Here is a 22,921-nt window from a genome sequence, read left to right as displayed (position 1 = left end):
ATAATACTTATCATTCGTGTTCACAGTCTCCTTTTTGATACAAATTCTGATCATCTTAAAAGCCTCAGGCCAGACATCATCTTGTTGCTGGCTTTTCCCCCATTTCCAGCCATCCTTGGAATAACAGAACCTTCAGATTCAAGAAATTTAATTTCTATCCAATTAAGTAATCATTTCTAAAATATTTCTAAAAGATGATCACCAGCCTCTGCTTGAATACAAGCATGTAGCATGGTGCCGGATAAATCTTGAGAATTTAATAAATGCTTGGAGTTATTATTGTGCTGCTCTTAAGAGTACAGACTCTGGAACCAGACCACCTGAATTTCAATCCAAACTCCACCATTTACTCAATGTGTAATCTTGGGCCAGGTACTAAACTTCCCTGTTGTAAAAGAGATGTAATAACAGTGCCTACTTCATAGGATTTTTAAATAAGGGTAAAGCACTTAGAACACTATCCAGCACATAGTAAACACTATGCATTTGTTAACTGAAATTACTGGCTGACTACTTCAACAAAAGAACAGTCTTCAATGTGGGCGGATCCCACTGTGAGAAAGCTCTTTCTTTCTTAATTCTTCAAATTCTGCCTCCCTTCCTAGGTATATACCCGAGATAACTGAAAACATATGCCCACATAATAAAAATGTTCATAGCAGCATTATTCATAATAGCTAAAAAGTAGAAACAACCCAAATGCCTATAAGCTGATGAACAGATAAATAAAATGTGGTATATCCATAAATGAAATATGTGGCCATGAAAAGGAATGACATTCTGATACATGCTACAACATGGATGAACCTTGAAAACATGCCAAGTGAAAGAAGCCACACACAAAAGGCCACATATTATATAATTCCATTTATATGAAATGTCCAGAATATGCAAATCCGTAGAGATAGAAAGTAGATTAGTGTTGCCAGGAGCTGTAAAGAAAGGGAAATAGACAGTGACTACTAAGCAGTAGAGAATTTCTTTCAGGGTGATAAAAATGTTTCAAAATTAGATAATGGTGGTGGTCTCATAACTCTGGAAATACTAAAGTCTACTAAATTAAACACTTTAAAAGGGTAAATTTTATGATACATAAATTATGTCTTAACTTTGAAAAGAACAAACTTTGTCTCTCTACAATTTCCAGGTTATCTCTACCGTCTAGAACAAAAAAGAACAAGCCTTCTGCTTCTCTTACACGTAGCCCTTCAAGAATCTGAAGATAGTTATGTGGGCCTTTTGTTTTCTTTTTTCCAGGATTCAATGGTTTGGCGTATTCCTCAGTATAGGGTTATTTCCAGGCTTCTTCACCTTTTTAGTGGTGCTTCTATGCTTAATAGTACTAATAATAATCAGAATGACCAAAATTTTCTGCCTCCCTTCCCAGGTATATACCCGAAATAACTGAAAACATATTTTCTAAGTACTTAACTATGTATTGTATATTTGCTAAGCATTTGATAGCTATTGTCTCTTGTATTACTCGCTCCAGTGCTATATTATAATCTCCATTTTATATATGAGGAACTCAAAGCTTAGAAAGATTAAGATTTTACAGCTAGGCCGGGCGCGGTGGCTCACACCTGTAATCTCAGCACTTTGGGAGGCCGAGGCAGGCAGATCACCAGGTCAGGAGATCGAGACCATCCTGGCTAACACAGTGAAACCCTGTCTCTACTAAAAATATAAAAAATTAGCCAGGCGTGGTGGCGGGCGCCTGTAGTCCCAGCTACTCGGGAGGCTGAGGCAGGAGAATGGCATGAACCCAGAAGTTGGAGGTTGCAGTGAGCCAAGATCGCGCCACTGCACTCCAGCCTGGGCGACAGAGCGAGACTCCCTCTCAAAAAAAAAAAAAAAAATTCACAGCTAGTAGATGGAAGAGGCAGGATTCAAACCCAAGTAGACTCTAGAGTGCGTGTGCTTCAACACTAGGCTATCCTGCCTCCCCATCACTGGATGACTCCAGTTCATCAAAAACCTCTTTAAAAAGTGAGGCTCAAAATGGAAAAAGGCTTAACACATGTTCTTACCAGTGCAGCACAGAGCTGAACCATGACCTCCTGATCTGGACACTATGCTTTTACTATTTCAGAGTAAGTTCTTAAACTGAGGAGGCATCGTGAGAGCGCAGTTCAAGAAAGAATAATGTTCCGACTCATACCCAATGGATATGTGTACTTTTTTAGAAGGCACAAAATACTACTATGTGCTATGGAATACACACTCAGCTAAAATATTCAGAGCCTTATTTCACATGAACTACTAGTGTACCCTATTTTTTTCATCTTATACTTGTAGCACATGTTTTTTGAACCCCATAATTGGAACTGTCATCCATTCCTTTTAAATCCATCATATTGAGTCTTTACTCCAAGTTTCCTTGATTGAGACAACTTTTACATTATACTCATACAATCACAGAATTTCAGCAGTGATCTCAGAAACCAAATGGTCTGAACCCCTATAGCACTGAAAAGGACACCAAAGCTAACTGATCTACCCAAAGTTGGTTATCTGTGAATCTAGCAATTTCCCCAGTTTTACAAATATATCCCTATCTTCACCTAGACCTTGCAATGAAATAGTACTTAACTGAAAGTGTATGACTAAGTCTTGCCCCAAGACTAGCACCTATTCAATCAGCTCTAACATCCTAAATGGACCAGCATCCTATCCATACCTCTCCTCTCCCTAAGGACAGTCTGGAAATTCCTTGCTGAACCTAAGCATATGACTAAAAGAATAATCTTTCCTAAGCATAATTTTCATGTCATTCTTCTGCTCAGAAACTAGCAACAGTATTAATACCAAGCCTTTCAAATCCAAGTTCTTTACAATCTCTGATCTGCTTGTCTGTCCCATTCCAATCATCTAACCATCTTACTCTTTAGTAATCCATAACTCGAACACTCCATATTATTTCCATGAACAATGAACATCAGAAAATGGAGGACCAAAACAGTGGCTCTCCTACAAGGTCACCAAACCAATTAATAACAGACCTGGAGAAGAATTCTGGTCTTCTGGCTCCTAGTTCTGTGATCTGTCCAAAATACTACACATATGGTAGGCTGACAAAGAAAGAACAGAAGACCTTTTGGTTTCAAGTCATTTGCAGAGAAAGGGGGGGAAACAAAAACAGGAAAATCAGGAAAGGGTGGAAGGAAAATTAATAGTTCAAATTTAGGCATTCGAACTGAGACATCAAGAAAGGAAGCATGTAACTATGGACTGTGAACACAATATAAAGAAAATGATGTAAAATTTCTTATATCCTTATTCAAATCACGCCTTGCAGTTTTTTGCTCTAAAATCATTGCAGACGTATATAGATAAAGGGTCAAAAAACAACATGTATGGATGACATTTAAGGAAAAAGAGAAGAAAACAGAAGAAAAAACAGAAGAAAAGGGAAAAGGACAGGTGGAGAATTTATTATATCATCTAAATATATGAAGCCCTTCTAAAGGGTCAATGCAGACATATTGCACCCAGATAAACAGAAGAAATGACATTATATTCTATATCTCTTATGTTAGCAATTTTAAAATTCCTTGAGTCAGAAGCGTTAAACACTGGAATGACTAAGGTTACATTTGTTATGGAAATTTCTTAAATTTAGAAAGACCTCATACACACACCTGAAGGTAAAAAAAAATGTACTTAATCAGTGGGTTGCAACCAAGTTACTTGTCAGAATCACCTGTAAACCTTGAAAAAATACGGATTCTCAAACTTACCTTATCAGAATCCCTGGGTGCTGAGTCCAAGATCCACCCCAATAGATTTTGATGTAGCCAGGACACAGAGTTTTTTTCTACCATAATGGGAGAGGTAGGGAGGAGGATCACTAGGAATGACAACACAGAGTGGGAACTAGATCAATGCAAATTTTGTGGGCAAAATAGAATTTCTGTGGGTGTGATATTTTTAAAATGTATTGTAAGGCTGCTCTGAACCATCCAAGCATATCCCACTGAATTTAAACATTCTCTAAAGGTCCTGAAGTCAGCAACTACAATCCAGGTGAACCAAAAGTTGCTCCTCTATGTCATGGAAGCCTACAGGAGAGGCAGTAGGGTGGGAATGGAGCAGAGAGATCCCGAGAAGTTATGGGTAAATATTTTTTAAATCTAAACATTCAGAAAAATAAGAGAGACTAGGAATCACTCTCCTCCTCCTCTCCACCACACCAAAAAAAAAGGAATAATAAGAAAGTGAAAGGAAAAATAGTTTTAGGTTAAATTTCATCATCATCTGAAAGAAAATTACTCCGATTTTGTTTAAGCAAGAGAAGAATTCAGCTGAGAAATTATCTAGCAGGCAGCAAAATCAGGGAGTCACTTCCCATTGCAAAGCAAAAGAAAACAAGGAGCAAGAGGATGGTCCTGGATAGCTGTTTAGACAATCAGACATACCGCTAACATCTCCTTGCCTTAGAAACTCCGTGATGTTTAAATTAACAATTGGCCACAAGCCAAACACAGGAACACTCAAAAGTTTAGAAGGGTGTGCTGTAATTGGTACCTTAGCAAAACACAATAACAAATTAAGAGGATTCAAGAAGCCTTCACTGTAGACTCTAAGAAGATTTAAGATTTGTACCAAGAAACAGGCTTCTAAATCTCTTCTGCATTAGTTTAGCATCTAAAGAACACCTGTCTAAAAATCAAAATATCTAAATCCTATCCTTTGAGTCAACTTGACTAACACTCAACTTGACTACCTAAAAGCTAGCTAATAATCGCAGCACCTCAGCAGAGCAGAGGTGGAGGGCATAGTTTTATGCACTGAGATCCTATAATAAAAGAAGCCCTATGTGTCAGAGTAATCCCATTTCTGACATCATATTATTTAATACTTAATTTTTCAAATCACTTTACAATCATATTTATTATTCCCTACAATTCTCTAAAGCAGGTTATTCCTTTAGTCCTGCTTCATAGGTGAGGAGACTACATATCATGAAGATTAAGTTATTTACCAAAACAAGTTAATGATAGACCAAGGATTATTACCCTCAGACTGTCTCATTGATTATACTCCTCTCTATCCGAAAGCTACACTTAAAGCTTTCACTCAAAGAAAAAGGAAAAGCAAAAACACCATCATATATGCTCTTTATTAAATGCTTCAGAAACAACAGCTCTGCTTCATCACTACAAAGCCTCCTGGTCCACTTCTGAAATTCTTAGTGACCTAGACGTGTACGAAATTTGAACTTTCCAAGAAGTATCTAGTTGGTGCTGAACAACCCAGTACTATTTTCGGGTGATAAATAACTTTGTTCTCTTTTCAAACATCTGCGATTGACATGTCGACTGACTGTTAACAATGAACAAAGACCATATTTTTCTGAAGCTCATCATCTTCCTAACCTTTTCTTTGAAAACAGATGTAGTTCATGTACTAGTTTTTTGGTGAAGGTAAAAATCTTTATTCAGATTAGGCTCAGAAAAAGAAGGGGCTGCTTTCCGTTCAACAAATATGCACAAGACACCATCCCACTGGCAGCATCAATCTCAGAAGCAGTAAAACACAGCCTCGGCCCTGAAAGGACTTTCTGAACACCTTTGGAGTGTCATCCGTTTAATATACATTATTTTAATTAATCCTATTAGCTGGATAATTTCATTCCCATTTTATTGGTGAGTTCATATAGCAGAGCTGGATTTGAATCCAGGATTACAGAGCAGGGCTCCAAAGCCCAAGTTATTTCCACTAAAGGGTCTGAAGAAATGTAGAATCTAAAAGTGTGGGTGGGATGGGGAAGATATGATTTGATTCCCTTTCCTTGGTCCAACCGTGTTAGAAACATCCAACCATAAAGAAGCTGTCTAAGGAAGCCCTTTGAATTAACGTATCCACTTTTTCTCACCCGCCCGTGCCCCACCCTCAGCCATGCCAAAGGAGCAGCAAATGCTGCTACCAGGTTGGAGGAATTGGTGATCGTCACACCACATTCCTGGGTCTGGACACAGTCTGAAACAGCAGCAGAGCTCCGCGCCTCGGAAAGAATAACAGCAGTTGAGATTTTTAAATCATGTGCCTCAGCATGCAGCCACACCAGTTGCCCTACTTCTCCTGCCTCCACCTTTCAAAGACGCGAGCAGCACACCCGGCTCCTCCGGACTTTCGGTGGGGTTGGAGTGTCAAAACTCAGGCGCGCCGCAAAACCCCGTCCCCATCCAAACCAAGCCCACACACCCGGCCCATGTGCCCCCCCCTGGCAAAGGCGAGGCTGGCTGCGAAGGTGCAGGCCGTTTGGCTTGGCGGCCCTGCCCCCGCTCTCCACGCCAGAATCTGGCATTCCTTCGCTCAGCCCCTCCGAGGCCCGCCATCGGCTCTCGCTCGACCCCAGGAAACGCGGAACCTGAAGGGCAAAACTGCCCACCTCCCTGCACCCTGGCACTACGAAAAAGGAGTTTCTGAGACTTGCTGCCGGCCTCCCTCCTGCCGAGGAGGCGTGTGAGGGGTCCCGGGCCGCGGGGAGCAGAGGCGGCGGGGAACCCCGGGGGTCGGCGGGGCACCACGGGAGGGGCCCCCGGCGATGTCCAAACTCTTGGGAACCCAGCGAGTGGCCTCGCTCCGCGCCGGCGGCCGAGCCTGGCCTTCCCACACAGAGAAGGACCGAGGGGGAGAAGGGTCGCCCCAGGTGGCAGCCCCGGGCGCCGCGGACAGCGCCCCTCAGCCCGATACTCACCATGCGCGGGGGCCGCGCAGCACAGCCAGAGCGCCAGCAGCGCCCACAGCAGAGCAGGGCGCAGGGCGGGCATCTTCTCGGTCGCCTCCTCCGCCGCCGCCGCCGCCGCCGCCTGGGCAGATCCACATAGGGAAGGGGTCCCGATAGAGGAGCCCCACTCTCTCCTCCCCTCCTCCTGCTTCAAAGGCTCAGGCCCTGGCGCTACGCTCCGAAGCCCAGGCGCAAATGCCTCGACTCCCCGCGCCCCGAGTCCGCCGCCCGAAGTTTGGCTGAAACTTTCTCGGGTGTGCAGCGAAGCAGCCTCGTGTGTCCTTCCGCCTCAGCCACCTCCTCCCACCGCAAGCCCCGCCCCACTGTCGCCGCGGCCTCGGCCCCGCCGCCTTGGGCACCCAGGGGTTTCCCGCAGGAAGAAGCGCCGGCCCGAGCTCCGCGCGGAGGGATCTACTACGAGTCACTGGCCCCGCCCGCATCCTTCTCCAACGGTCCCGGGGGCCGCCGCGCCTTAACTCGATCAGGGCTGCAGCGGCTCACTGGCTTGACCAGTGCAGAAGGGGCATGGGGGTGAGGGGGGTGGGGTAGGACTCTGAACTTCAAGCACTGGAGTTTGCCGGGATCGTGAACTTGCAGGGAGAGGTGGTCCTCATCCAGTGAGGTCTGTATCGCCACCTACACCCACACATCCACACACTGCTTTGCTAGCTAGAGGAATGCTCCGGAGTAGGACCAGTGCTGTCAAAGAAGGAAAGTGGGCCAAGGCGCCAAAGTCCATTAAAAAGGAATAGAGCCATCACGGAGTGGTGCTGCCCCATTCATTCATTCATTTGTTCATCCGTGTAGCGAATATTTCTTAAGTGCCTTACTTTGCGTAGCTGTGTGCTTGGCAGTGGGATGATACCAAAGATGCACAAGCAACTTTGAGTACCAAGACTTTGCCGCTGTGGGCTGGGGGATTCAGGGAAGGCTTTCCCAGAGGAGCTGGGATGAAAGCAGGATCTTGAAAGGTCAGTAAAATTTGTATAAGACAAGGAGACCAGCTAAGCTAAGGATATTCATTGTAACACTGTAATAGCAAAACCTTGAAAACAACATAAATGCCCACCCTTAGAGGAATGGATGAATAATGTATGGTATATTTATAAAATGAAATGCAACACAGTAATTGAAAAGACTATAGCTATTTATGTCAATAGGGATAAATCTTAAAAACTAAATGATAGTGAAAAAACTAATCGCAGAGGGAGACAAAGTATACCATTTATGCATATTTTTTTCAAGACAATACTACACATTATCTGTGGATGCATATATATAGATATAGGTATTAAGAGACTATAACCAGAATAGTAGTTACTTCCAGGGCAGGAGAGTAGGGGGTGTGATCAAACCTGGGTACAAGTGGGCTTCTAAGAAAAGAGCTAAAAGTAAGAACAACAACAATAGTTGTATGGACATATCATTCCGGGAAAGAGCCCTCGTGAAAGCAAAGGTACAGTCAAAAGAGTAAGTAAATGAGTTCTGTCTCTGTTAGCAGTGAGAGGAGTCAAGGACGGAAAGGGGGTTGGGACCAAATTATGCAGCCTTGAATGGCAAGCTGAAAGGGTGGGGAGGCAGCTACCTCTTAGGTCACATAAAACTATTGAAAGTTTTTGAACAGAGTTGAGACTGATGGAAAGGAAGATTGCTCTGATAATTCTGTAGAAAATTGATTGTTGGGAGCAAGAGGTGAACTGGAGCCCAGGACCAGTCAAGAGTTGGTTAACAGTCCAGGCACAAATTTAAGAAGACCTGAACTAATAAGGTAGATTTCAGAAGGAATGAATCTGAGACGTTAAAGAAACAGGAAAAAAAAATGGAGGTGTGACTAATTGGATGTGGGAGTTTACAATCCTGTTGGGATGGGAAATCCTACCCACAGAACCTCTCCCTGACTCCTATAGGATAAAATTCAAACTTCTAAACATGGTACATACAAGGCCTTTTCGTCATTGGGCCCCATCTCTTGTCCTCCCTGCCCCTGTTGTGAACTTCACACAGTAACAGTATTGACTAACTTGAGATTCCCCCAAACATATCTTGCTGTTTCTGTCCCTGTATCTTTTGTTCCTTTGGCTTGGAATGACTCCTCTAGTCCCCTTCCCTCCTCCTCTTAATGAACTTCTAATCATAATTCATCCTTCAGTCCAAAGAAGGCTTTGCCGACACCACAATAAATTCCTCCCCCTAACAGACAGTCCCTCCACTGTCTTCCACTGCCGCTTCCTTATCTTAACACCGATACTTATTTTTCACACAGGACTCTTTGTATTTCTGTGTTCTCAACTAAGTTTTGAGGTCCTCATGGGCAAAGACCACAGCCTATTAATCCCCAGTGTCTATCACATAATAGATGTTGAACTAGAATGTAAAACAACACTAAGCAAGTACAAGTCAGTATGGGCATAGACCTATGAAGTTCCAAAACTGCATGTTAACAAGCACTTTAGGTAAGCAAGTACCATTAGTGAAAGTAGTCACATTGAAATACTGGAAACCCTTTTCAAAAATAACGTAGTCAAAATATTTTTGGAATTTGTCTTGTGCAAGTATGTTCAGAGAAAGATAACATTATTTTTCAGTTGTTTACCCACAGTGTTACCAGTTCGATCTTCCTCTTTACTCACTAAAGATAATTCATAGTGACTTGGCTGCATACAAATTTTAAAAATCACCTGCAAAGATAAGTTTTGTCACTATTAAAATATATTCAGAAGAATATAAGATAGTTATCCCCAAAGAGCAACTCTAGAAGCGACTGTAGCTATGACAACATTATTAAAATAAATGTGCAGGCCAGGCGTGGCGGCTTATGTCATAATCCCAGCACTTTGGGAAGCTGAGGTGGGCAGATCACCTGAGGTCAGGAGTTCGAGACCAGCCTGGCCAATATGTTGAAAACCCGTCTCTACTAAAAATACCAAAAATTAGCCGGGCATGGTGGCGAGCACCTGTAATCCCAGCTACTCAGGAGACTGAGGCAGTAGAATCACTTGAACCCAGGAGGCAGAGATTGCAGTGAGCCAAGATCGTGGCACTGTACTCCAGCCTGGACAACAAGAGTGAAACTCCGTCTCAAAAAAAAAAAAAAGGTATGCAGCTTCTCAAAGTAACCGTTTTAAAGAAAGCAGCTATTACGTTCACATATAACTTTTGTTGAATGTGTTACAATATGAAAACTTACTGCATACATTCTGGTAAGGACAAGAGAAGTAAAGAGTAAATATGAATGAAAGTAAGGGGAAAATATGACTGAAGACATTTTTTAAAGATAAGTTTTAATGATAGAAAAATATGAATAAGGGCTACCAATTGTTTTAGTTTTAATCAAAACTAAAAATATATATCTATGTCTTTACTGATTTAAACTCACATAAAACTGCCTTCCAAAATAAATGCAGAATTGGGCACTTATTTGTTCTCATGTCTGTCCTCTCAGAGCCAATAAGCTGTAAAAAACTCTCAAAATAAAACTCTATTTTATTTTCTGTTTTGCCCCGGTTTCTATCACATAAGTGCTCAATAATATATGTTTTACATAAATGCTGAATAAGGAACATATATATCTATATAAACTGGGGAGCAATGCAAGACTGGAAGAATGTCTTGGTGTGTTGGAGAAGTTGAAGAAGAGATTGTGGGATAGCTATGACACATAGATTGAGCTCCTTGAGTATAGTTCCCCTTGATCTGAAGTCACTGGGGCTCTCACACCCAAGAAACAATGGGACAGAGATAGGATAACCATAATAGGCACTCCCATTCGAAGAGTCAGAGAACAGAGGCATACAGCGGTCAGTAGTCCACAGCAATTTTGAAATCTAGCTGAGTACATATTACCAGTTCCTTGATTAGGGCCCAGTCCTGCTCCTGGGAATGATTCCCTCTGGCTATCCATCAGTCCTCTGGGCTCTTGGTTCCATTCTTTGAGCCGTTCTTCTTTTTCCCTAAGAAGTAATCCTTGTTTTTGGCTGAGTAACTTTCTCAGCCTGCTTCTCTGAGGTAGGTTGAGGGTCCAAAGGCATCTTTTCACTTTGTACTCTCTTCATCCTTTTCAGTCAGTCCAAGCTGGTATAATTCACTTAAAAATGTTAAGGCGTCTTATATACTAATTGATAACGAACTTTACTAGGCAAAAGCCACACCCACATTTCATTCTGAAGCCAGCTTTTTCACCTTGCTTGGACTGTGAGTCTGACATGGGATAACAGAACCTTAAAATTCTTAGAAACTCTTTTGTCCAATGGAGAGGTACATTGCCCAACATTGTAGAAGGCTTTTTGTTTAACTGAAAGGATATATGAGGCACCACCTTAATTGAGGTCTTAATCATGTGTCTAGCTGTCACATCTTGGAATTTATTTTTGCCCTGAAGCCATTTCTTATTTTGAAAGCTTTCCCTGTCTAGAGAGATTGAGGATGAGAAGCAGTTTGATGTTTGAACCCAGCAAAGTCTACGGCCATGCCACCCTGAATGCACCCGATCTCTTCTGAACCCAGCAAGTCCTGCCTCTTTATAATTCCTCTAAATTCTGCTTAAAAACCAAATGGCTCCTTTTTTAGCCCACTTTTTTTTTTAATCAATATCTTATAATAATGTGGCTAAAAGAAACCTCTCTGTAGTTTTGAAATTCTGCTGAAAATCTCCTTAGCCAGATCCTCCCATTCATTGGGCACCTTTTCTATTTTCCCACATTATCAAAGACGAAAACTTTCTGCCACTACATAACACAGGTCATTTCTTCAGCCACCCCCCATAGTATTTTCTTTACTGTCCTTCAGTCTCTCCAGCAGTCTCCTCGATGTCCTTCCAGTATTCACTAACATTTTTCTCGAGGCCTTTCTAACTTCTGTGGCAACCAGGTACAAAGTCATTGCCATTTGTTTTCAGTTTTTGTTATAGTGAAAGTCCACTTTCAGATACCAAATTTAGTTCCAGTTGTCTATTGTTACTTAGTAAACTACTCCAAAACTTAGCACAATAAGCAATTTATTGTATCTCATCATTTTGGTAATCAATAATTCTAGCATGGTTCAGCAGGGCAAATTTATTCCATAGTGGCCACAGTTAGGGTTGCTCAGTTGTGTCCAGCTGATAGAAGACTGCTTCACACATAATGCCTGGCACCCTGATGGGAACTGCTGGTCGTTGTGCTCAGCTAGGCCCCTCCCCTTGTCATGTGGTCTCATGGCCTCTGCACGTGGTTTATCTAGCATGGTAGTTTGACTTATCCAGCAGCTTAGGCCTTAGAAGACATATCCCAAGAGTCTCACATGGAAGCTACAAGGCTTCTTACTTACCTAGCCTGGCCAGTCAGACATCTCTTCTGCTGTATTCTATTAGTCAAGTAAGTCTCTAAGCGTAGCCCATATTATAGGGAGGAGAATTAGATTCCACCTCTCAATGGGAGAAGTAGCAAGTAATTTGTGGTCATCTTTAATCTACTACAGACACTGTATCCTTGATCTCAGAATGATGCCTCTTTGTCTGGAAAGGGCATTTGTTTTTTAAGCCCAAGGTTAGAGAGACAGACATGCAGCTGTGATGGATCAAGAAGACATCATGTTCTGACTAACCAGGTGATCACAGGGATCACTGAAGTGACAGATGTTGCAGACATATTGTCCTCCTATCTAAGTCCCAGCCAATGTTACGTGTCAAAATTAGGGAAGCAGTAGGCAAAATGGTTAGGCAGGCCATTCTGAAACAAAACTGATTGGTTTCAAATCTCGGCTTTGCCATCAATCAGCTTTGTGAATGTGGGCAGTATAATTTACCTCCCTGTGCTCCACATTAGTCATTTGTAAAGTGGGCATTAACTAGAGCCTACCTCAAAAGACTGCTGCGAGGATGAAAAGAGTTAGTACACACACAATTGTTAGAGGAGGATCTGGCAAAAATATATTAGACATAGCTATTTTTATTATTGATGTATAGATTATGCAGTAAACTATATCAACATCAATAATCCTTTTTACCCAGAAACAAGTTGGAGAGAAGAAAAGGAAAATGAATTTTAAAAACTGAATGAAAGGTAAAAGTATCATTGGAATATTTGGAGCTGACTGTAAAGACTGTGACACCTTCCGATTTTTTGTCCCTTATCATCAATTCAGGTATTCCCTGAAGCACAATCAGTTGACCAAACTAAGAGCAGTGCCCTCAGGAAAGAATAAAATGAATAGTTTAATTTATCAACATCATTTACCCAGGTTGAGTTCTTTTTTTTTTTTTTTTTTTTTTTGAGACAGAGTCTCACAGTCGCCCAGGTTGGAGTGCAGTGGCGCGATCTCGGCTCGCTGCAGGCTCCGCCTCCCAGGTTCACGCCATTCTCCTGCCTCAACCTCCCGTGTAGTTGGGACTATAGGCGCCCGCCACCTCGCCCGGCTAATTTTTTGTATTTTTAGTAGAGACGGGGTTTCACCGTGTTAGCCAGGATGGTCTCGATCTGCTGACCTCGTGATCCGCCCGCCTCGGCCTCCCAAAGTGCTGGGATTACAGGCGTGAGCCACCGCGCCCGGCCGGTTATTTGAGTTCTAAGCCAAAAAACTGAGAGCAGACACACACATAACAATACTTGGTTGCAAAATGGAAATAAAAAGCAATGTGTTAGGATAGGCTAGATTATGCTCCAGTAATAAATAATCTCCAAATCTCAGTAACTTAATACAACAAAAATGAATTTCTTGCTCATTCTACATGTTCAATTAGGGTTAGCAGGAAGGCTCTGACCATCACAGTAACTCAGGGACTTAGGTTGATGAAAGCTTCATCTTATTGATCTTCAAGGATCAATAAAACAGTGGAAACTGAAAAGGGCCAATTATGTACTAGCTCTTAAAAATGTCTGCGTTCTTCCCAGAAGTGACCACATGAGACTTCCTCTCACGTTTCAGCCAACGAAACAAGTTACATTTCACTGTTCAAAAGTCATAGCTAAGTTAAAATGGGATGAGGAAGAATAAAGTTACCATGTATCTACAAGGAGAAAAGCTTAACAAAAAGCAAGAAAGCAGCACATACAGTGACTGGTGGATTGCATTATTGTTCCACAAATATTACTCTCCCCTCCTGCACTCTGTGGGCAGACTGTACTTTTCTGCACCAATGACTTTGGACTTGGCCATGTTACTTACTTTGGTGAACGGAAAATGGCAGAAGCGAGACTGTGCCAGTTCTGAGCAGAGACCAGTCATCATGAGTCTCTGCCAACTCTCTTGCACTCCTGCACTCTGCCATGAAAATGACAGACTTAAACCAATCCATACCTAAACTATAGATCCTTGAGGGAGAAATGGATGTGTGTTGTATAATACTGAGATTGGGGAGTTCTTTGTTGAGCAGCATTGTTTCAGCAAAAAGATGACTAATACAGTGACTCAACACAAGGATTTCATGAGACTGGCTACTACACATATGGTTTCCAAGAAAGGATATGAAATAAGACCTTACTAGCTAGTATTCTAAGAAATGTAAAGCAAAATGAGATGGTGTTACATTATTTGTATACTAGCTAGATATAGAACTAAAATATAACTATCCAATTATTTACAAATTAAATAAGAAAAAAATAAAAGGAGAATTTCTAGTGCTTTTGAGGCTAAGATAATAAAATTAGAAAGTCCTTTTATCCCAGGAAAATCATCTTTAGTCCATTCCTGCTGCTATAGCAAAATAGCTTAGACTGGGTAATTTGTAAATAATAGAAATTTATTTCTCACACTTCTGAAGGCTGGACCAAGATCAAGGTGCTGGCAGATTCAGTGTCTGGAAGAGCTTGCTCTCTGCTCCCAAGATGGCTCCTTGTTGCCACAGATGCTGTATCCTCACATGGCTGGAGGGACAGAGGACAAAAGGGACCAGAGCAATCCTTTCAACCTCTTTTTTAAGAGCACTAATCCCATTCATGAGAGTGGAGTGTTCATGCCTTATCACTTCCTAAGACATATTCCTAAAAGGCCCCACCCTGTAGTACTATAACACTCGGTATTAAGTACCAATGTATGAATTTTGAAGGCATACATACATTCAACCATAGCATAATTCAAAAAAGGAGAATGATAAAGGCAGAAAGCTCTTCATTAAGGCATTATTTATAACAGTCTAATATCAGAAACAGCATAACTATGCAATAGTAGAATATTTTAAGTAATCTATGGTCCTACTAATATTATAAAATATTGTACACTCATTAGAATAATAACTATGAACTTTCCCTAAAAACAGGGACAAATATTTACTAAGTGAAAGAAGGAGAATATAAACATATACCTAAGCTGTAATTGTAATTATGTAAATAGATATTTAATATATATAGATAATGACTAAAGGGAATTTGGAGAAATTTAAACATTTGTGCTGTAGCAGTGGTTATATGGGTGAATATTTTTCTTCTGAAATCTAACGCAAAAAAATTGTTCTTTTGACAATAAGTATAATTTTTAAAACAACAAGGAAATTTCTCAAGAATATACCCATGTGTGTAAGAAAGAGTTGGTGTTTGGATTAAAAGATGCATTTTTTAAAGAGTGGGAAAAAAATGCAACACATTTTTAATATTGAAGATCCCTGGGTATTCTGAGTAATCTATATAACTTTCTGTATTTTTCAAATGTTTTTACAATGAATGTGCTATAAACTTTTGAAAAAAGTTATTTTAAAAATACATGAACGTATTTTCTAGCGTCACTTCTGAGACCCCACAGCTCACCTAGTTAGTGCTATCATTTCTTGAATCCAGTGAGCTGCCTGTAGACAGAGTTCCTCTCCACAACTCGGTAGCCCATAATTTGATTTGAGACAAAGCTAAATATAGCCCCAACTTTGGTAGGAAGGATGGGAATCTGACTCTCCCTGCCTTTTCTTCCCCCCCATCAGAGGCAACAGGATATTCTTTTCAAGACAGGTGGCCTGTGAGCCTTGTCTAAGATCAAACTGGACCTTGAAATTTTTCCTGGTAACATTTTGAGCTCTGGAGCAGTGTGGTCCTACCAATAAATCAAGTGTTGGAGGAGTCTAGACTAGGGGCTTTTTAGACAGTTCTGCTAAACCTTCAAGTGTTTTGTTATCCTCCCCTCCCCACCCCTACTTTGTACTAGTATGTAGGGGAACCAATCCAAGAGATAACAGACAGATGACAGGTTCCCCCAAGAACACAGACTCCCCACAGTCTCACCAATACCCAGGCATGCCAGGTTCTTCCTGAGTTAAATGCCTAGGAGGCCTGAAAGAATAAATTCATCCTGGAGAAGTCTTGTGGGTCGTAGCTTTAGAAATTCAGGGAACATATCTCTGGGGCCATCCAATGGAGAACACAGCCTGTATCAGAACCTTAGCAGAGACTTTGGGCCTTTTGGGGTCTCAAATTTATCATCTCTGAAACAAGTACAACGAAATTAACATTGCCACGTGGGCACTATAAAGCCTTTTTCAAATAAAAAAAAGGTCAGTGATAGTGCTAATAATAACAGTGATTATGTCATTTAATAAAACGGTCTCATTTGAAAGCTAAAAAGGAGCTTCAGGGTGGCAAGCACTCTAATTATAGTATGTCTGCCTTGTTTAAATCTTGATACGTAAGTACATGGTACAGGGCCTGAGGCAATGCCATCTCCAAAGAGCCCTTTTCCATGATCTTAAAACAGTCACAAGGGAGTGTCTAGGTCCTGATGGCTACTGTCTTGAGGCTTTTCTAGTGTTCTGGGAGTCAGGAAGCTTCTCCCTCCTTGAAGCTATTGGTAGAGCCCAGTTGCTGGCGAAACTGAAAAACGAGGAGGTAGAATACCCTAAAACAGGAGATGTCTGAGATACAGGCAGCTAATAGGGCTGTAAGGTTTTGTTGGGATGCTTCCCTTCCTGATGAAGGGTCCTGTCCCTGGATTAATGGTGAAACTGGCATGTCACATCTCTAGGAAGACAACATCGTGTTCCATGACCACGTAGGGTATACATCTGCATTCAGCCGGGATTGCTCCTAAACCTTCCTAGACTCCATCTCTGGCTCTGGGGTTACCTGTGGGTGGGGCGATGCAGACATGTTCAAAACTGAACATGAAAAATCCTTCTAAACTAAAAAAAATCAAGGAGCATAATTCCTTACCATTTACAGTCAGTTTGGCTTTCTGAGAATAATTAGAACCAAAGTGATTAGTAACAATACACTGATATTTTCCTTCATCTGTGAAATTCACATTGAAAAGATGTAAGATACTAGTATATTCCAGAGCTTCTCCAGCTTGCTGCCAATAACGAACAAAATTCTCAGTATCCACGTCATACAGGATTTCACTGTCTTTGCGCCACACAGTGGACATGGGTGAATCACTGCTGCTCACTGCAGTGCACGTCAGAGTCACATTCATGCCTCTTAGAGCAATTATGGTTTCAGGATGTGTCCTTATCTGTGGCTTGAGAAAATCATCTAAGGGGAAAAAAATGCATCCGTAGCCAAGTCAGTTATTTATTTTTGCTTTAGATTCAATTTTAAAACAAATACTATAAAATTGTGTGTTCTGTTTACAAAGTGGCATATTAAAGTTGAAAGAGACTACAGAGCTACAGTCCAATTCCCTTGTTTAAAGATGGGGGAAATGAGGCCCAGAAAATTCAAATGACTTGCTCAAAGACATGTCAGTCAGTGGCAGAGCCTGGACTGGAAGTCAGGTTTCCTGACTTCAGGATCCAGCACTTTTCTACTAGCCCTTACTGTCACCTGTGTGCTCAGAATATATTTCTCAAGCATTATCAGTTATTGGGGAAAAACAGAAACCTTATATTAGGATTTCAAGACAAGTTCTACTTCTATTACCCCTTGTATATATGTATGTGATAGATAAACATGTATATGGCCAGGCGCGGTGGCTCACACCTGTAATCCTAGCACTTTCGGAGGTCGAAGTGGGTGGATCAACTCAGGTCAGGAGTTCGAGACGAGCCTGACCAACACGGCGAAACCCCGTCACTTCTAAAAACACAAAAATTACCCAGGCGAGGTGGCGGCCGCCTGTAATCCCAGCTACTTGAGAAGCTGAGGAAGGAGAATCACTTGAACCCGGGGGGTAGAGGTGGCTAGTGAGCCGAGATCACGCCACTTCACTCCAGCCTGGGCAAAAGAGCGAGACTCTGTCTCAAAAAATATATGTGTATATATAAGCATTATCCTTTCTGTGCCAATATAAAATGGGGGGATTATGAATGATTTATATTTCACAGAGAATACCTAATAAAACAAATTATTTGAAAGCATTTTGTATGTGCACAGGTTTCACCTGAAGTAGTGAAAAAATCCAAATAGGTCAAATGTCCAGCTGAAGATTGGCGTAGGACTGGCTAATAAAATATGGATTCATAATTAATAATGTTATTGGACTGATTGAGAGAAGCAGGTATATAAATTCTTAACCAGTATCTCCACTGGATAACATTTCATTGTGCCATAAAAGCAGTTAAGTGGAAGGGGAGGAAGAAATATATGGTATGTCTATATTTAAAACTAAGTAAAAAGGGAATGTGTGGCAATGTCAGCAGAATTTAACCTTTACTAGATTCTGTTTTCTTCTTTAAACTTTGTAAAAAACAATGGATGTATTTTGTGAGCCCGAACTTCCAAGTGTGTGTTCTGTTCCAACCATCTTTAAGTACATTGTGAAAACAGATTTGGCAATATATAGGTACTCAAATGATCAGAGATACTAGGGATATCCAACATAGATACACTGATCTAAAAGTTCTCCTATGTAAAGCTAAGAATCAGTCATTCCACTTTAAAGAAAAAAAAATTGTTTTTTTGAGACAGAGTCTCACTCTGTTGCCCAGACTGGAATGCAGTGGCACAATCTTGCCTCACTGCAACCTCCAACTCTCGGTTCAAGTGATTCTCCCGCCTCAGCCTCCAGAGAAGCTGGGATTACAGGCGTGTGCCACCACGCCCAGCTAATTTTTGTATTTTTAGTAGAGTCAGGGTTTCGCCATGCTGGCCAGGCTGGTCTCGAACTCCAGACCCCAGATGACCCACCTGCCTCAGCCTCCCAAAGTGCTGGGATTACAGGTGTGAGCCACAGTGCCCGGCCTAAAGGACATTTAAGTGTAAAGGAAAATTTTCCAAATTGAGAAAGAATAATATAGAAGTATACTTGAAATTGTCTGGGCACGGTGGCTCACACCTGTAATCCCAGCACTTTGGGAGGCAGACGCAGGCAGATCACCTGAGGTCAGGAGTTCAAGACCAGCCTGGCCAACATGGCAAAACCCCGTCTCTACTAAACATACAAAAATTAGCCAGGTATGGTGGCACATGCCTGTAATCCCAGCTACTCAGGAGGCTGAGACAGGAGAATCGCCTGAACCCGGGAGGCAGAGGTTGCAGTGAGCTGAGATGGCACCACTGCACTCCAGCCTGGGTGACGCAGCAAGACTCCATTAGAAAAAAAAAAAAAAAAAGTATATTTGAAATTATAAGTGCTAGAATCAGGACAACTTGTCTATGACTATCTCTCTCCCCTCAAGGAAAAAACAAAATTCTGCCACTTTAATGTTATGAAACCACACAAAAAATATGAAACACACAGAATCAGTATATTCATACATTGCTGGTGACAACTTTAAACTAGTGCTATCTTTTTGGAAAGTACCTGGTGGCACTTTTCAAGATCTACTAAAAATGTTCATATAAAAAAACTCATATTGCTTGATTCAGGAATCTGACTACCAAATACCTAACCTAAGGTTAACAGTCCCTCTAAAAGAGAAAAGCCTTCATTCATTAAAATGCCTGTGATCATTTTTAATGGCAATTAAAACTGTATGATTACAAAATTCCTAGTGGAAAACCATTCTGATTTAATTTTTTTAATTCTGTTAAGATTATAAGTGTGTAATACATAAAATTTTAAAACAAAAATACAAACCACAGACAAAATCTTTCAGATCCACATTCAGGATGCTTTGCCCTGCTAGCCATTCAGGGTGTGCACAGCTTACATTCACAGAATGTTGAAAGTTATTATCAACCAACCGTTGAAGTAGCCACTTCAAATGGCAGTCACAGAGCAAACTGCTTGTGTTCAGAATCCTGCAGGAAAGAAAAGAGGAAAAGCATCCTTTGTTTTACTTTTCATTCTAAACGTCTTCAGTATTAAAACCTTACCACACACCTATCCATTATTCTTGCCAAAAACATTTAACATAAATCATGAGAAAACAAATTGAGACTGTCAGCCAAAATTCTTTAAATATATCAACCTCATGAAAGACACTAAAAAAAGAGAGGGGAAAAAGGGTGGCCAGGGATCTGTTTTGAAGACGACTAAAGAATCATTACAATAAAATGAAATGTGTGATCCTTGATTGAAAAAAAAATCTGCAAATGACATTTTTTAACATTGGGGAAATTTGAGTATGGACTCTGTATTAGTTAATATTACCTTATCGATGTTAATTTCTTTGGGTGTGGTAATGGTGATGTCTCCGTTAGAAAATGTACTTGTTCTTAAAAAATACATGCTGAGATATTTAGAGGTGAAGTGTCATCATGGCTGCAACTTTTAAATGGTCAGCAAAAAAAACTGTGCATATATGTATATATATATTTGTGTGTATGTGGAGAGAGAGCAAGAGATAAAATGAGAGAGGAGGAGGGAGGGAAATAGAACAAATTCAGCAAAAAGTTAACAATTGGTGAATCTAGATAAAGGGTATAGGGGTGTTAATTGTACCTTCCTTTAAATTTTTGAGGTTTAAATTTTTCCCATGAAAGTATGGGGAAACACTTACTATATATTGGAGCATTGAGAGATCTTTGTTGTAGACAACATATAATTATCGTCAAATTATTTCATCAACACTAAAAACACTTCAGCACTAGGCCAGGCTCAGTGGCTCACACCTGTAATCCTAGCACTTTGGGAGGCAGAGGCGGGCGGATCACCTGTGGTCAGGAGTTCCAGACCAGCCTGGCCAACATGGCGAAACCCTATCTCTACTAAAAATACAAAAATTAGCTGGGCGTGGTGGATGGCACCTATAATCCCAGCTACTTGGTAGGCTGAGGCAGGAGAACTGCTTGAACCCGGGAGGCAGAAGTTGCAGTGAGCCGAGATCACGCCACTGCACATCAGCCTGGGCAACAGAGTGAGACTGTCTCCCAAAAACAAAACAAAAAGAAAACCCACTTCAACACCATGCAATATGTAATGCAATCTAAACTAAGAGCACTGAAAAAGTATTTGTGGTTTATAACCCTGTAAAACATATCTGAAAAATCAGTATTTTCTCTCAATGACCCCTTAAATGTCCCATCCACTTAGAAGCAGGGAAAGTAAATGATTTTGAGAACTTGCTTTATGTGCATGATCAAATCCTTATCAAGTTTAATGTTTGGCATAAAGTATCTAAGATCTGATTCCACAGAAATTTCAATTTTAACTCTTTTTTTTTTTGAGACAGAGTCTCGCTCTGTTGCCCAGGCTGGAGTGCAGTGGCGCAATCTTGGCCCACTGCAACCTCTGCCTCCCGGGTTCAAGCGATTCTCCTGCCTCAGCCTCCCAAGTAGCTGGGACTACAGGTGCGTGCCACCATGCCCAGCTAATTTTTGTATTTTTAGTAGAGACGGGGTTTCACCATATTGGCCAGGATGGTCTTGATCTCTTGACCTCGTGATCCACCTACCTTGGCCTCCCAGAGTGCTGGGATTACAGGCGTGAGCCACCACGCCTGGAAAAGTTTCAATTTTAAGAATGAAAAAAATTGACTTACATTGTTCAACTGTTCAAAGTTGACATATTGTTATTAAACAAGAGGGGCACTGGCAAAGATTACTATGCTTTTATAATGCTTTAACAAGTTTCATTGAGTAATTTTTTCTCTAACAGTTGGTTTGAACAAACTGCTATTGCAGGAACTTTAATGCAACTGTGTTGTGAGACAGGAACTTGCTGTGTTGCCCAGACTGGTCTCTAACTCCTGGACTCAGAGGATCCTCCCACCTGAGCTTTCTGAGTATCTGGGATTACAGGCATGAGCCACCACACCTGGCTCTAATGCAACTTTTTTACTGAGAATTGTTGGTTGCTTTTGGTTACTTTAAAAGTCATATTTATAATACTTTTTAGGTCAACATTTATTAAAATCTCTCTATACTTTTTGGTATTCCCCACAAGGCTTTGCATCAATAATAGGAGGTGTATGAAAAACTTGCATATAAAATTTAAAATACTTTCCATTAAAGTTATATAATTATAGTAGAAAATTAGAAAGTACCACTAAACCAAGAGGGAGAGAAAGCTCCTCAAATCCTCACTACTCAAAGACAACCACTAGCAATATTTTAGTATAATCTAGCCACACATTTGTTGAGAGAATACCGTATACTCTGTTAAGTACTTGTGGTCAGGATTTGGTTAGTATATGAAGAGTGGAAAGAAGCAAAAGACATAGAAGTGAAGGAAGCTACTGTGAATTAAGTTTTGTCTGTGGCCAGGCACTGGGCTAAATACTTTATTTATTTATTTATTTATTTTTTGAGACAGAGTCTTGCTCTGTCACCCAGGCTGGAGTGCAGTGGTGAGATCTCAGCTCACCGCAACCTCCACCTCCCGGGTTCAAGCAATTCTCCTGCCTCAGCCACCTGAGTAGCTGGGATTACAGGCACATGCCACCACGCCTGGTTAATTTTTGTATTTTTAGTAGAGACAGGGTTTCACCATATTGGCCAGGCTGGTCTCGAACTCATGACCTCGTGATCTGCCCGCCTCGGCCTCCCAAAGTACTGGGATTACAGACATGAGCCACCGCGCCCGGTTGAGGTAGGCATTTTCAATTCCATTTTCTAGAAATGGAAACTGAGATTTTGGAGGCATTCAGTATCACGTCTAAAATAAATGGTAGAGTTAGGATATGAGCCCAGGTCTTTTGAGTCCAGCTTATATTATACCTAAGAAAACATAAATTGGACGAGGTCACTCCTCTTTTCTAAAGATACAAAAATTAGCTGGGTGTGGTGGTGGGCGCCTGTAATCCCAGCTATTCAGGAGGCTGAGGCAGAACTGCTTGAACCTGGAAGGCAGAGGCTGCAGTGAGCTGAGATCGTGCCACTGCACTCCAGCCTATGTGACAGAGGGAGACTCCATCTCAAAAAAAAAAACTTTTATTTTGCCATGATGTGTAATCTTATGGAGGCTGAAGAGACA

General features: G+C 41.2%; 2 protein-coding genes and 2 pseudogenes across 8 annotated transcripts in view; 1 reads left to right on the top strand and 3 right to left on the bottom strand.

Annotated features, from left to right (window-relative positions):
- Window positions 1-16,773, bottom strand: part of LOC129137372 (notch homolog 2 N-terminal-like protein A) — a 41,174-nt gene extending 24,401 nt beyond the window's left edge. For all 5 annotated transcript variants that reach the window (XR_010159108.1, XR_010159109.1, XM_054668635.2 and 2 more), the window contains exons 1-2: window positions 16,750-16,773; window positions 14,459-14,571 (exon numbers count right to left, since the gene is read on the bottom strand). Coding sequence is in view for 3 of the 5 variants with exons in the window: in XM_054668635.2 (XP_054524610.1) it covers window positions 14,459-14,571; window positions 16,750-16,773 (137 nt within the window). In the remaining 2 variants the exon portion in view is untranslated. The remainder of the gene's footprint in view (window positions 1-14,458; window positions 14,572-16,749) is intronic.
- Window positions 1-22,921, top strand: part of GSTM2 (glutathione S-transferase mu 2) — a 295,697-nt gene that overhangs the window by 149,741 nt on the left and 123,035 nt on the right. The window lies entirely within an intron of this gene.
- On the bottom strand, window positions 6,010-6,954 carry LOC134810640 (uncharacterized; annotated as a pseudogene).
- LOC457090 (sortilin 1 pseudogene) overlaps window positions 19,720-22,921 on the bottom strand; it is a 64,050-nt pseudogene continuing 60,848 nt past the window's right edge. The window contains exon 13 of the transcript NR_190214.1: window positions 19,720-19,806. The product of NR_190214.1 is annotated as a sortilin 1 pseudogene (transcript). The remainder of the gene's footprint in view (window positions 19,807-22,921) is intronic.

Source organism: Pan troglodytes, chromosome 1, assembly GCF_028858775.2.
Source record: "Pan troglodytes isolate AG18354 chromosome 1, NHGRI_mPanTro3-v2.0_pri, whole genome shotgun sequence".
NCBI lineage: Eukaryota > Metazoa > Chordata > Mammalia > Primates > Hominidae > Pan > Pan troglodytes.
This window is presented reverse-complemented; position numbering and strand designations above follow the sequence as displayed.